Here is a 12,956-nt window from a genome sequence, read left to right on the forward strand (position 1 = left end):
TAGAAAGAGTTTTGACTTCAGATCCATCTGTGGAGCACTACTATCTACTACTCCTACTCCGTATACGTTGTAGGAAAATTCAACGAAAACGCCAGCCATGCCATGCGCGTCCCTTTCACCGCGTCAAGAAAAGTAAATTCCCTCACTGTAACGAAAAGACGTAAATGCTCTCCCGTCCGAAGACGCGCTCCGCACAGCGCGAGAGAGCGAGCACCAGTCGTCCCAGTCCACCTAATCAGCCTGCCCCCGCATTAACCAAAACTTTATTCCCTGCCTGCATATATGCAGCACCCGTCAGCAACCAATAATAAAGTCGGCGCTGGGCTCAGCGCTCCTCCTCTCTTCTTTCTTTCCCCAATTCATCCAGCTCCTCCACCGGTGCCAATTCGGCAGCTGCCTAGCTGTGATACATACTCCTACCGTTGCCTTTTCCTTTCCCCGGCGGGCGGCGCGGCGATGGAGCGGGCGGAGGCGGAGGTGGGGATGGCCGGCAACGGCGACGCCGCCGTCCACACGCCCCACTCCGCGCCGCCGACGGCGCCGTCGGCGCGCGTGTCGATCTGGGAGTCGGTGCGCGCGTGCGGGGTGTGGGGCCGGGACGTCGACAAGGCCGAGCTGCGGCGCCGCGTCGTCATGCCGCTCTACGCGCGGAGGGCCGTGGCCGCCGCCGTCGCCGAGAAGGACGAGGCCGCCGGCGTGGCGGCCGCCGCGGCGGCGAGGGACGAGGCGGTGGGCGGCGGGGAGGGGGAGGACGGGCTGGAGGTGGTGGCGCCGATGGTCGTGTTCGTCAACTCCAAGAGCGGCGGGCGCCACGGGCCCGAGCTCAAGGTGCGGCTCCACGAGCTCATCAGCAAGGAGCAGGTGGGTGATGACCTCGCGATTCACGTGCTCCCTCCCAATTCCGGCGTTTTTTCCCCCTCGCCTTGCTTTCGTGGCGGCCGTTGCTGTGCTACTACTTGTTACTCCGCGGCAGATTTTTCTTCTCCGTTCGTGTGGAATCCGGCAGGGAATTGGTTTAGAGATACCATTACTAGTACTATGATTTAGTGCGAGGTAATACACCCCATTTCGGCCGGGATTAAAATGGATTCTGCTCCGGTGGTACTTTCATGGTACAATGGTACTACCGTGAAACCAAGGACGAGAGGGGCTCCGCGTCTTGTGATCCGAGGAGGAGGATGGTGTGACGCGGCCAGAATCTCTAGTTGCCTAGTATGTGTTGAGAGGATCGTCATGCTCCATATGAGGCATTGTACTAACCTTTTTGTTCCCCTTATTTCCGAGTTCTGCCTGATACTGCCAAGGTCGAATCATCTAGATAGCCATGCACTTAATTGGTACCACGAGGGGTTGGGGGAGTAGGGATGAAGACGGATATCTGACCATTATGGTTGGATGATAAATGCATAATAAACGTATGCTGCTGTGAGGGCTCCATCAGACCGTGTCTCACTTCCACATGTGGTTCTAGAAGAGGCGATGAGGTGAAGGAAAAGAACTAGGACGGTAGGTGTTAGGTGGGGAAGGAGGGAGGATGCCTGTGCAGGTGACAGTAGTGAGAGTAATGTAATGAGACTGTCTATAATTTGTAGCTCGACATTTTCTTGTAACAGAAGACAGGTGCAGAGCCACTTGGTGATAGTCACCTATATTGTTTCATCAACATGGAAGTACTGGCTTCTACCCGAGTTAGTTGTGGATCAACATGTGAAACTGGAGGTTGGCTTGTGAGGACTGGGCACTGATATCATTATGTGGTGTAAAAGGGTCAGAACTGATAGAAGATAGGGCCGTAAAGAACTATGGATATGGCGCAGTTCTGTGGAATTTGATGGTCTTTAAGGGCTTGGAAAACTCACACAACATGTTATTGTGGTTGTCAAGACAGGCTAACTGTTTAGGACTCGTTTGTAACGCCGATTCTGGATTATTTTGTGCACTCAGAAGCCACAGCATGTCTTTTGGAAATTCTAGTTTCTTATTCTTTTGCTTGTTCTGGAAAACCCTGGACTGTATAGTACTTGCTGATGGAACCATTTTTGTTCAGGTCTTCGATCTTTCTACTGTGAAGCCTTCTGATTTTGTTCGTTATGGTTTGGGCTGTTTGGAGAGGTTGGCTGATCAAGGTGATAACTGTGCAAAGGACATCCGTGCAAATTTGAGGATTATGGTACGTGCTTGATGGGCTTCAGTAAGGATATTGTATCTGTCAGAAGCTTTTAAGGGTTCGCTGCATGTTAGCTTTGTTATTTACTGTTAGAAACTATTCGATAAGTGAGCTTATATCTTAGCTCATGAGAGGTTTCTCCTGCACCATTTAGGTGTCCATATGCTTTCCTTGTATGTCGCAGTTTTCCAACTACTTTGCATAACATCCTTGCACTAGTTCTTTCTGACAGGTTGCTGGAGGTGATGGCACTGTTGGTTGGGTACTTGGATGTCTCCAAGAACTTAATAAGTCGAAAAGGGAACCAGTTCCTCCCACAGGAATCATTCCACTCGGGACAGGAAATGACCTTGCTAGATCATTTGGATGGGTAAGGGCCGATATGCGATGACACCGTTCTGTTTAAGTTCTTTGTTTTTAATTGAAAATGCTAATCAACTCAAGCACAGGGTGGCTCTTTTCCCTTTGGTTGGCGTTCAGCTGTAAAGCGATATCTCAACAAGGCAGTGTCTGCTTCGGTCGTCCATCTTGACAGGTGAGAATGTGAAATCATTGCTCGAGAGTTATTTCTCTCTTTATTCACCTATATGCGTATTAAGCTCTATTTGAGGAACACATTTTGCACTGCTGAGTAAAACTTATCATATACCTATCTGGAATAATTTCCTGATGGTGGAAAGAAAATCGTCAATTTACATAAGCTCAGCATCTATCTGCCATATTTATTATCTCCAAATGTAATGTGTACATCGTGAAGAGGCTCAACTCTAGATGTTTCTTTTAATAATTGTACATACACTCTTCATCTGTTTTTGCTCTGAAAATCGCTACCAATATTTTTGCAGTTGGCAGGCTGTGATTAGGATGCCAGAGGGAGAAATAACAGAGTTGCCACATGCACTTAAGAAAGCGGAACCTGCCGATCAGCTGGAGTTCAGCAAGGTCTTGACTATGAATTTACCTGGAAATTACAGCCTGAAATAGAAAACAGATTTTAGCTCAAATCTATACACTCGGTAGCATGCTCTTCTTCCATCGTTAGATCTCTTCTCCACTTAAGAACATTGTTTTAGACATTTTTAAAGATTGCATGATAACATAAAAAGTAGAAAAAACTATTGTTGAGGTAGTTCTTTTTCGAAAGCGAGTCTTGAGATGAATTCAATTCTGAAAATCCAAGTTGCATACAGGATTCCCTTGCTTACCTAGAAAAAGAATTTTAGTTACTGCTAAGTTTTGCATAGTAACTTTGAATGCTTGCCACTCTTTGACTCTGCATGGTTGCCTGTCATACTTGCTATTTCAAATGCTTGTTACAATTTGTTTCTCTTGAATAGTTTGATGGATTGTTCCAGCATCTTATTTTCTTCTGTCGATTGTCAACTGTGCTTCAAAATTATTGCAATCCCTCCTATATTTTGTCTTTCTCAGTGAGTGTGCAAGTACTTATGTATTTGCTAAAGACCTTGTGTAATTTGGTGCAGGCGAGTGGCAGTGAGTTAACCGAAAAAGCTTCATGCTATAAAGGAGTATTCTACAACTACCTTAGCATTGGTATTACTTTGTTACCTCATATACTTTCTTTCCTTAAGCTAATTCGGTTAATTCTCGTGAACTTTACATGGTGATCTACATCTACTTGAGAGGTTTTATATTCAGACTAACTGGATAATATATGTAATATCTATTTTCTCTCCAGTTCCTAGGTGTTTAGCGTTGCCTAAGATTTTTTTGTGCGCTAAACCTTAATTTGAAATTTTGAATGGCTGTATATTCTTCAGTATCTGAAAGTTTGATGTGAAATATATAATCTAAAACTACACACACTGTCTGATAATATAAAGTTTTTTTTTGCGGGTTTATGATAATGTAAAGTTGTAAGACTACAATTGAAACCACAAGATATGAATGTACCAGATCAATGATTTTTTGCTAAATTATATGGTTTATTCTTTATTACAGTTTGTTAGAGCCCTGATTCATTGTTAAGTGTGCCATTTATTTTGAATAGGGATGGATGCCCAAGTTGCATATGGCTTCCACCATCTACGAGATGAAAAGCCATATCTTGCTCAAGGACCAGTTGCAAATAAGGTGCGGAAAGAACTTCTTTAATGGTGTAATATGTAGTGGCTTAAAGTTTTCATGTATGTCATTGTGAAGTGTGATCTTTTTCGAAGCCCACAGTAATTTACTGAATTCTTTTGGTGAGGAGCTTAGCATTCAGAATGTGCTGGTTAGCAACATCTTCATTAGTTAGTTGTCTTCTATCAGTAGGATGTTTTAAGTATGGCAGTCTGATAGATCACGTGATGTTGCACACATACAAAAGAACTCGTGCACCCAAGTTCTCCCATATTATTATCATGTGGATCCAGCTGTATACTTGATAGATAAGCTGGATGTGATTCTGCTAGTTCTTCTAGAATATGTAACTTCTGAATAAAGAAAGAAACTGGCTTCAAAGGTTCCTTTTCATTTTCTGTAGCATAGTTATCTGGTACCTCAGAATTCTATGTTATGCTGTTATGCGATCTATAGGTGACTGTTTTAGTAATACTTGGTTATATGCAGTTGATTTATGCTGGATATAGCTGCACACAGGGATGGTTCTGTACTCCTTGTACAGCAAGTCCTCAGCTAAGGTAATGACCTGCCTTTCCATGTACTTTGAAATTGAGCTGGACTTTTAAAGTATCAAATAGTTCGTTTGTTTTGATCCATCCTCGAGACACAATCATGGTTTGAGGTTAATCATGAGATTCAACCCACAGAACTTCTAAAAAATAGCAGTTGTTCTAGACTATAGTACTTTCTTGGTTAACACATGAGGATTCGGATTCAAGTTCCACTATGCTCAGTACTATGCAATGCCAATGACCCACTGTTTTTATGCTTTATCTTCATATTTTTAGTGTTCATAAATAAACTGCAAACCTGCAATAGTGCTAAGATATTCTTCTTCCTTTGTTTGTGACATTTGTCTCAATCATCTATCCAAGGCTGACAGAATGCTTTGTTGATGCAGGGGACTTCGGAACATTTTGCGGCTTTACATTAAAAGGGCAAATTGTTCTGAATGGGAGCAAATTCAAATGCCTTCAAGGCAAGTCATAGATTCTGTTACATTCAAAAAAGATATTTAGATATCAATGATCCTTAGGATATCAGAAAATCGAGTAGCTGACTTTATTTATACGAACCCAGTGACCATTGCTATTAGTTTGGGGATTAGTGTTAAAAAATCAACACTGGGCAATGTATGGCCTATGCAGATAACATGAAATGCTGACATGTGATGTCTGGTAGACCGTTTACAATGATTCATCTGAAAATATTTAAATTGGCACAAAAACTACATATGTGGGTTCGTAATTATCTAGATTTCCTATCTTTCTCAATGATGAAATGGATTTTTTTCAGCAGATAATAATTAATAACCCATATTTTGCATAATAATAATATATTTGGTTGCCTTAGCAGCAGCTTGCCCTTTTCCTGGGCCTTACCTTCAACCGTAGAAAAATATATGATATTGCCAATGTCAGGCCTGTCCAAAGTACGTAAGAAGTAAATAAATATTTGAAATATTGTGTGATGCTTAGCTTGTACTCTTGATGATTGTCCTTCAAATTTGCTGTACCAAGACTTATATTGTATATCACCGAAATTGAGCTCACATTTATTATCATCTGTTAATATTGCAGTGTTAGATCCATAGTGGTCTTAAATCTGGACAACTACGCCAGTGGAAAGCATCCATGGGGTGATCTTAAACCGGATTATCTTGAAAAGGTTGGTAGCTGAGCTTGCTGATGCGCATTGCATGTATCATCAGTTCTTGTTTTCTAGTCCAGGATATGGGGTTTATAGCTAACGTCGAAGTTGCCAAATGGGACAGATAGACAGCAAGTGAGCATTACATGTTCTATCATCGCTGACATATGCTTTTAGAACAAGTGGTAGCTACTAGCTAGAGTTCAGCATTGGGTGGGGTTACACAAATGGGCTCTGTTTGTTCTATGCAAATGATGTGTCTCTTCCCCCCTCGTTCCAGAAAGGTTTTGTTGAAGCTCATTCAGACGACGGTTTGATTGAAATATTTGGTCTGAAAGAAGGTTGGCATGCTTCATTCGTTATGGCTGAGCTTATCAAAGCAAAGCACATTGCTCAGGTACCCGCCCTGATTTTGCATTGATTTACCTGTCAAAGGATTGATCTATTTGGGTATCATTTCTTCAGTAACTTATCATGAACTTCTGTCCAAAAATATTGCATTTCTCTTAGGCTGCAGCTATCAAGTTTGAAATGAGGGGAGGCGAGTGGGATCGAGCATATGTTCAAATGGACGGCGAGCCATGGAAACAACCACTCATCCAGGACCAGTCGACAATTGTGGAAATAAACAAGGTTCCGTATCACTCCCGGATGATAAACGGGGATTCATGAGAATTCCCCTATGTCAATCAGGTATTGATTCCGGAAAGTCCATTTTCTGGTTGTCCGCCGACATCAGTTGCATCCTTATAGCTCCCTAACCATCCAATTACCATGCCATCTCAGGGCTACACTCTAGATCGGTAGGCTATGTACAGTTTAGGAGCAGCTGGAGCTAGAATCCATAGAGATGGCTCAGTTGCAGCAAAGATGATGCAATGTTTATTGGCCTTCACCATGCCATGGTCGAGTCATGGCAGGAGCACAATGCGCCACCATGTACTGTTGTATCATATATATATATATATATAAATTATGTTGTATCCTAGTTCCTTTTTTTTGCGGGGGAAAACAATTTGAACTTGATTTGTATTATTTCTTGTCTCTGGTATACAACCAGATGAAAACCACCATGTAAGATCAAGTTATTATGCTTTGTGTTCAATCCAACAATTATTTTCCCTCCGAAACGTTCCTTTGTCTGATGTCAAATACTCCCCTCGTCCTAAAGTTCTTGTCTTAGTGTTGTCTAGATGCAGATATATCTGGTCATGTTCTTAGAGTTGTCTAGGTATAGATGTATCTAGTCATGTTTTAGTGTTACTAGACAAATTTAAGAAGTCATGTTTTAGTGTTATGTATCTAGGTAAATTTAAGACAAGAATTTTAGGACGGAGGTAATACAAACTTTTTGCTTTTAGCTATGTGTACAACCAAATTTGTGTTCTTTTTTACTATGTACAATTATAACATCAGAGAACTTCTTTCCTTTGAATTCCCTAATGTTCACTAGAAGAAGAATACAAAACGATTTTCTGGCCAAAGTGCAATTAGTGCCACAAGACTAGAACTCCTATATTGGCATTCCTCATGGATATGCTTCTACTCTTACTGCAGCCGAGAGGCGTTTGACCTTGCCATTTCCACTGAGGCTACTGCCCCCTCTATCCTCTGCTCGAATGACTCACTGATCTCCGACGCCGGCGTCCCCTCCGGCGAAGAGCCGGCATTCATCTCGGAGCTGATGTCCACGCTCAGCGGGCTCGCCCCTCCCATGGCGTGTTCCTCCGCACCGGCCCTCGGCGTCAGGCCCGCGTCGCCGCCGCTCCATCTCGGTGTCCTGCCGGCGTAGTCGCTGCCGTTCCTGACGGAGTCGTCGTTCCACGTCCTGAAGGTGGGGGACTTGAGGTCCCTCTTGTCGTAGTGCTGCAGCAACACGCGCAGCCTCCGCACGGGCACGCTCCCGGAGCCGTCCTCGGCCTTCGCCTCCCGCTCCGCCTCCCGGAGCTCGTCGCGCTCGCGGTACATGAAGATGGCGAAATAGAGCAGCAGCATGAGGCTGGACACGACGCCGGTGATGAGGAACAGCCCGCCGAAGCTCCGGAAGCTGAGGTTCGACGAGCCGCCGCCGGCGCCGATGCCGCCCAGCGCGTCCCGGCACGTGCCGGGCTCGCCGAACCACGCCTTCTCGATGCGCGCCATCTGGTCGCCCTCCGCCAGCCGCAGGATCTCCCGCGACACGTCCCCCACCATGGGCGACCCCCTCGGGAACACGAACCCGAAGCCGTCCGTCTTGTACACGGGCCCCACCTGCATGTACCCGTCGCAGTGCTGCGACAGGAACAGCTTCAGGTACGGGATCTCGTCGAACACCGCGTCCACGCCGCCGTCCGCCGAGCCCTTCGACAGCGCCTCGGCGTACTGCTCCAGCGTGCTGTACTTCTTCATCTTCCTCTCGTCGAAGCCCATCTTTGTGAGCAAGGGCTTGATGAAGCTCCCCTCCTGGTACCCGATGTGTTGGCCGCGCCTCTGCAGCTCCTTCACGTCGGTCACGGTTGGCCGGAGCTGCTGGACCGTCAGCATCGACGTCAGGCTCGCCGTGTAGCTCGACGTCAGGATCAGCACCACGAACACCCATATGATCACCACCAGCCTCGACAGGTTGCTCTCCAGCTTCTCCTCTGAAAATTAAAACGTCAAGATTGATTAGGTGCCATTGATATCCTTCATGAAACTGCATAGTTGAAATGATGAGATGGTTAGTAAGTGGCTTACTGTGTGCGAAGACGAGCGTTGAGAAGGAGAAGTAGAAGATGAGGCCGAACTGCTGCGACGGCGTGCCCCGGAACTCCGGGTTGACGCGGTGCTCGATGACCCACACCACGAAGCCGGTGAAGCAGAAGAAGCCGAGGCTCGTGAGCCAGAGGCTGGTGGTGAGCGGCTGCAGGAAGATCCACATGCTGGCGCTCGTGTCCGGCCGCGTCGCCACCACCATCGCCCACCCGGACTCCGTGAACGGCATGGAGAAGTCCGCCTCGTGCATCCTGCTCGCCGTGATCGTCACGTCCCCCACCGCAATGTCCGCCTCCCCGCCGCTCACCTGGTCCACCAGCTTCTCGTACGAATCGGGGCTTCGGGGGAACGGCACGTACTGGTACTTCACCGGGTAGGGCAGGTTCTTCATCACCGCTTCGAACACGTCGATGCAGTACCCGGTGACCTTCGGCGCCGTCGAGTTCTTCTCCCCGACAACATCCACGAACTGCTTGAACCCGTTCTTCATCGGCACGGCGACCTTGAGCACACGTCCGTTCGGCGATTCCGTCCAGCCTCTTGGCTGGGACAGCGCCTCGCCCGGCCAGAGAATGGGTTTCAGCTTTCGCTCAACCTTGGCGCCGCCGACGTTCAGGTCCTGCGAAATGCCGGACTCCGGCGTCCAAAACCCCACCGTCCTGGCACCGTTCCCGATGATGTTGACGACCTCGTATGCCGCCACCTGCAGCTGCCCGTTCACAAGCTTGAACCTGCCGGCCATCCCGTCGAACGTGGTGTTACGCACCGCTCTGAGAAGCGCTGCTCCGGTGGCCGACACACCGAGCCGGTCCAGGTCTGTGAGTGCCCTGCTACGCTGCGGTGTCTGAAATGCCGGGCCGGGGACACTGGCGGCCGCCTCGGCTGCCGCGGCGATCGCCCACGCCGTGTCGTACGACCAGAGCCTCGTCACGGTCGGATCATTGATCATGTCATCGTCGGAGGCCGGGTTGTCCCGCCGGAACCTCGCCCTGAACCGCGCCGAGAAGTTCTTGACCTGGCTCGTGAGCTCAACGTGGGGCCGGAGGCTGACGACGCCCTGCATGGCGTCGACGTCCTCGGGGCTGAGCCTGTCCACCAAGCTTCCGACGCCATCTGTGACGACCCAGGCGTAGCCATCGGACATCATCCCGGCCTCCCCCGCTCGCCGGAAGAGCCGCGTCGCCAGGCGGAAATTGGCGTGCACGACGAACACGCGCGTCGGCATCGCATTGAGGCGGTAGAGCAGCGCGTCGAGGGCGTCGTCGTGCGCGCGGCTCGGCACGGGCACGCGTTCCACGATGGCCGCGCTGTCGACGCTCTGGAGCGCGTCGGCGAGCGCCGGGAGGATGCCGGTGCCGTAGGGCGAGTCCTCGTGCAGGACGACGGCCGCGCGCCACCCGAAGTGTGCTAGGACAGCGGCGACGGGGGTGGCCTGCAAGGAGTCTTTGGCGGCGGTGCGCACGAAGTAGGGCGTCTGCGCCGGCGAGAGGGACGGGGAGGTGGCGGAGTAGGAGAGCACGGGGACGTGGGCGCGGCTGCCGAGTTGGGCGACGAACTCCGCCTCCGCTGATGTCTTGGGCCCGATGATGGCCTGCACCTGCGCGTTCTTGATCAGGTCCAACGCTGCAACAACAAACAACACCAACGAAAAGGAGATTTAGGCCCACGTACTCTTTCGACCCATTAAAATCTGAAGCATTAGAAACTTTTAAGGAGCCCAAACTAGGAGAGAAAAATGATACTGAAGGCAATTATAATTGTTGCGCTTGGATTGATTTGATCCCGTGATGGGATTATATAGTACAAGGAGGCTACAATATTTGGAAATAAACGAAACAGACTAAGATACGAATCCTCCTTGATTCGGCCGGCTGGACGTGTCCTGCACGTACACGTCTAACACCCCCCCGCAGTCGGAGCGGGAGCTGGGCGGACGTTCAGGCTGTAGCGGAACTCGTTGAACACAGTCGACGGTAACCCTTTGGTGAAGATGTCAGCACACTGAGAAGACGTCGGCACATGCAGAACACGGACATCTCCAAAAGCAACCCGCTCACGGACAAAATGAAGATCAATTTCCACATGCTTGGTGCGTTGATGTTGAACCGGGTTTGTCGAGAGGTAGACGGCGGAGATGTTGTCACAGTAGACCACAGTAGCTCGCTGAAGAGGACGGTGGAGCTCGGACAAAAGCTGGCGTAACCAACATGCCTCGGCGACGGCGTTGGCGACACCGCGGTATTCAGCCTCTATGCTTGACCGGGAAACAGTTTGTTGTCGTTTGGAGGACCAAGAGACCAAATTGTCACCAAGGAAGACGCCGTAGCCGGAGGTGGACTTGCGTGTGTCAGGGCAGCCAGCCCAGTCGGCATCAGTGTAGGCAGTGAGCGATGCTGGCGACGAGCGATATATCTGAAGTCCATGATTGATGGTGCCGCGAAGATACCGAAGAATCCTTTTGACAGCATTAAGGTGTGGCTCCTGTGGGTCGTGCATGTACAAGCATACCTGTTGCACAGCATAGGCGACATCTGGTCTGGTGAATGACAGGTATTGGAGAGCACCCACGAGACTTCGATAGGAGGATGGATCATCGACAACAGCGCCAGTAGCACCAAGCTTTGACTGTGTGTCAACAGGAGTGGAACATGTGTTGCACTCGCTCATGCCCACACGCTCGAGGATGTCAATGATGTACTGTCGCTGGGAGAGGAACATGCCATCGGAGGACCGAGTGACGGCGATACCGAGAAAGTAGTGCAGGGCTCCAAGGTCTTTGAGAGAGAACTCCCGCTCTAGAGCCATAATGGTTTGCTGAAGAAGTCGCTCAGATGAAGCTGTCAGGACTATATCATCAACGTATAGCAGGAGGTAGACAATCTCACTGTTGCGGCTGTAAATGAAGAGCGAGGGGTCCGCACGGGAACTGACGAAACCGAGGCGAAGAAGATGGTCGGTGAAACGGCTGTACCATGCTCGCGGCGCCTGTTTAAGCCCATAGAGAGACTTATTGAGGCGGCACACATGGTCCGGTTTGGCGACATCGACGAATCCCGACGGCTGCACACAGTAGACTGTCTCATTGAGTGTACCATGTAGAAAAGCATTGTTGATGTCGAGCTGGTGTACCGGCCAGTCTTGTGCAACAGCAAGAGAGAGGACGGTTCGAAGTGTTGCTGGCTTGACAACGGGGCTAAAAGTCTCGCCGTAATCGACGCCGGCACGCTGGGTGAAGCCGCGGAGGACCCAACGTGCTTTGTAGCGATCCAGGGACCCATCTTGCTTAAGCTTGTGCCGAAATATCCATTTACCAGAAACGACATTGGCACCGGGAGGACGGGGAACAAGATCCCAAGTTTGATTGTTTTGAAGGGCACTAAATTCGTCCACCATAGCAGAGTGCCAGTGAGTATCTTTAAGAGCACTTCGGTAGCTCTTAGGTAGAGGACTAGGGACATCAACAAGAAGATTAAGACGATCAATAGGCAAAGATAGGCCACGCTTTCCACGGGTAAACATCGAGTGAGAATTGTCGGCAAGGGGAGGTCCAACAGGAGCCAAAACTACAGGTAGAGTTGGAGGTGTAACTGGAGGAGTGGGAGGGGTGGGCGGCTCAGGTGTAGGAGGCATGGGTGGCTCAGGTGGATGTGGTGTGGCCGGCATCGGTGCTGGAGGTTGGTTGATTTGTGAGGGAAGAATGATAGGATGATCATCTAAAAAGGACAGATCAATGGCAGTAGGGGGTGGTGTGCATTGTTTAGCGAAAGGGAAGGTGTTCTCATCGAAGACAACATGTCTAGAGATGATGATTTTATGTGTAGTGAGGTCAAGACAGCGATATCCGCGATGGTTAGAGGGGTACCCTAGGAAAACGCATGCGGTCGTGCGTGGAGCTAGTTTGTGTGGTGCTATAGCGGATAGGTTAGGATAGCATAGACAACCGAAAATACGCAAGTGCTCTAGGGGGAGAGGTAGGCCGCGAAGAGCCTCATAAGGTGTACGCTGTTGCAATGTTTTGGTTGGGTGTAGGTTGAAGAGGAAAGTGGCAGTGTGAAGAGCTTCAACCCAATAGGCCGGTGGTAAGCTGGCTTGGAAAAGAAGGGAACGCACCATGTTATTAGTGGAGCGGATGACACGTTCAGCTTTGCCGTTCTGTGGAGAGGTGTATGGACAAGACATGCGAAGGGTGGCACCAAGGGATAGGAGAAACTTGTGAGCACTGGTATTGTCGAATTCGTGTCCATTGTCACACTGTACAGATTGGATGGTTGCTTTAAAC

The 12,956-nt window shown here is 49.1% G+C and overlaps 2 protein-coding genes across 3 annotated transcripts; one reads left to right on the top strand and one right to left on the bottom strand.

Moving 5' to 3' along the window:
- Positions 1 to 250: 250 nt before the first annotated feature.
- On the top strand, positions 251 to 7,074 carry LOC125515011 (diacylglycerol kinase 3-like). Of its 2 annotated transcripts, XM_048680421.1 has the most exons (13): positions 262 to 861; positions 2,048 to 2,170; positions 2,400 to 2,537; positions 2,617 to 2,702; positions 3,013 to 3,109; positions 3,652 to 3,721; positions 4,179 to 4,261; positions 4,742 to 4,812; positions 5,196 to 5,273; positions 5,875 to 5,962; positions 6,225 to 6,341; positions 6,455 to 6,637; positions 6,731 to 7,074. In XM_048680421.1, exons 1-12 carry the CDS (start codon positions 283 to 285, stop codon positions 6,614 to 6,616), a joined length of 1,692 nt encoding a protein of 563 aa, XP_048536378.1. In that variant the 5' UTR covers positions 262 to 282; the 3' UTR covers positions 6,617 to 6,637; positions 6,731 to 7,074. The 2 variants fall into 2 exon arrangements, with proteins under 2 accessions (XP_048536379.1, XP_048536378.1); XM_048680422.1 differs by lacking the exons at positions 6,455 to 6,637; positions 6,731 to 7,074 and having other exon boundaries at positions 251 to 861; positions 6,069 to 6,299.
- Positions 7,075 to 7,403: 329 nt separating this feature from the next.
- Positions 7,404 to 10,301, bottom strand: LOC125515010 (glutamate receptor 2.8-like; the record flags this gene model as incomplete). The annotated part of the gene is given in 2 exon segments (XM_048680420.1): positions 7,404 to 8,565; positions 8,660 to 10,301. Coding segments are annotated over 2 exon segments (2,715 nt in total), but the record flags the coding sequence as incomplete, so codon positions are not given.
- Positions 10,302 to 12,956: the final 2,655 nt, after the last annotated feature.

This window comes from Triticum urartu, chromosome 6 (genome assembly GCF_003073215.2).
Source record: "Triticum urartu cultivar G1812 chromosome 6, Tu2.1, whole genome shotgun sequence".
Lineage (NCBI taxonomy): Eukaryota > Viridiplantae > Streptophyta > Magnoliopsida > Poales > Poaceae > Triticum > Triticum urartu.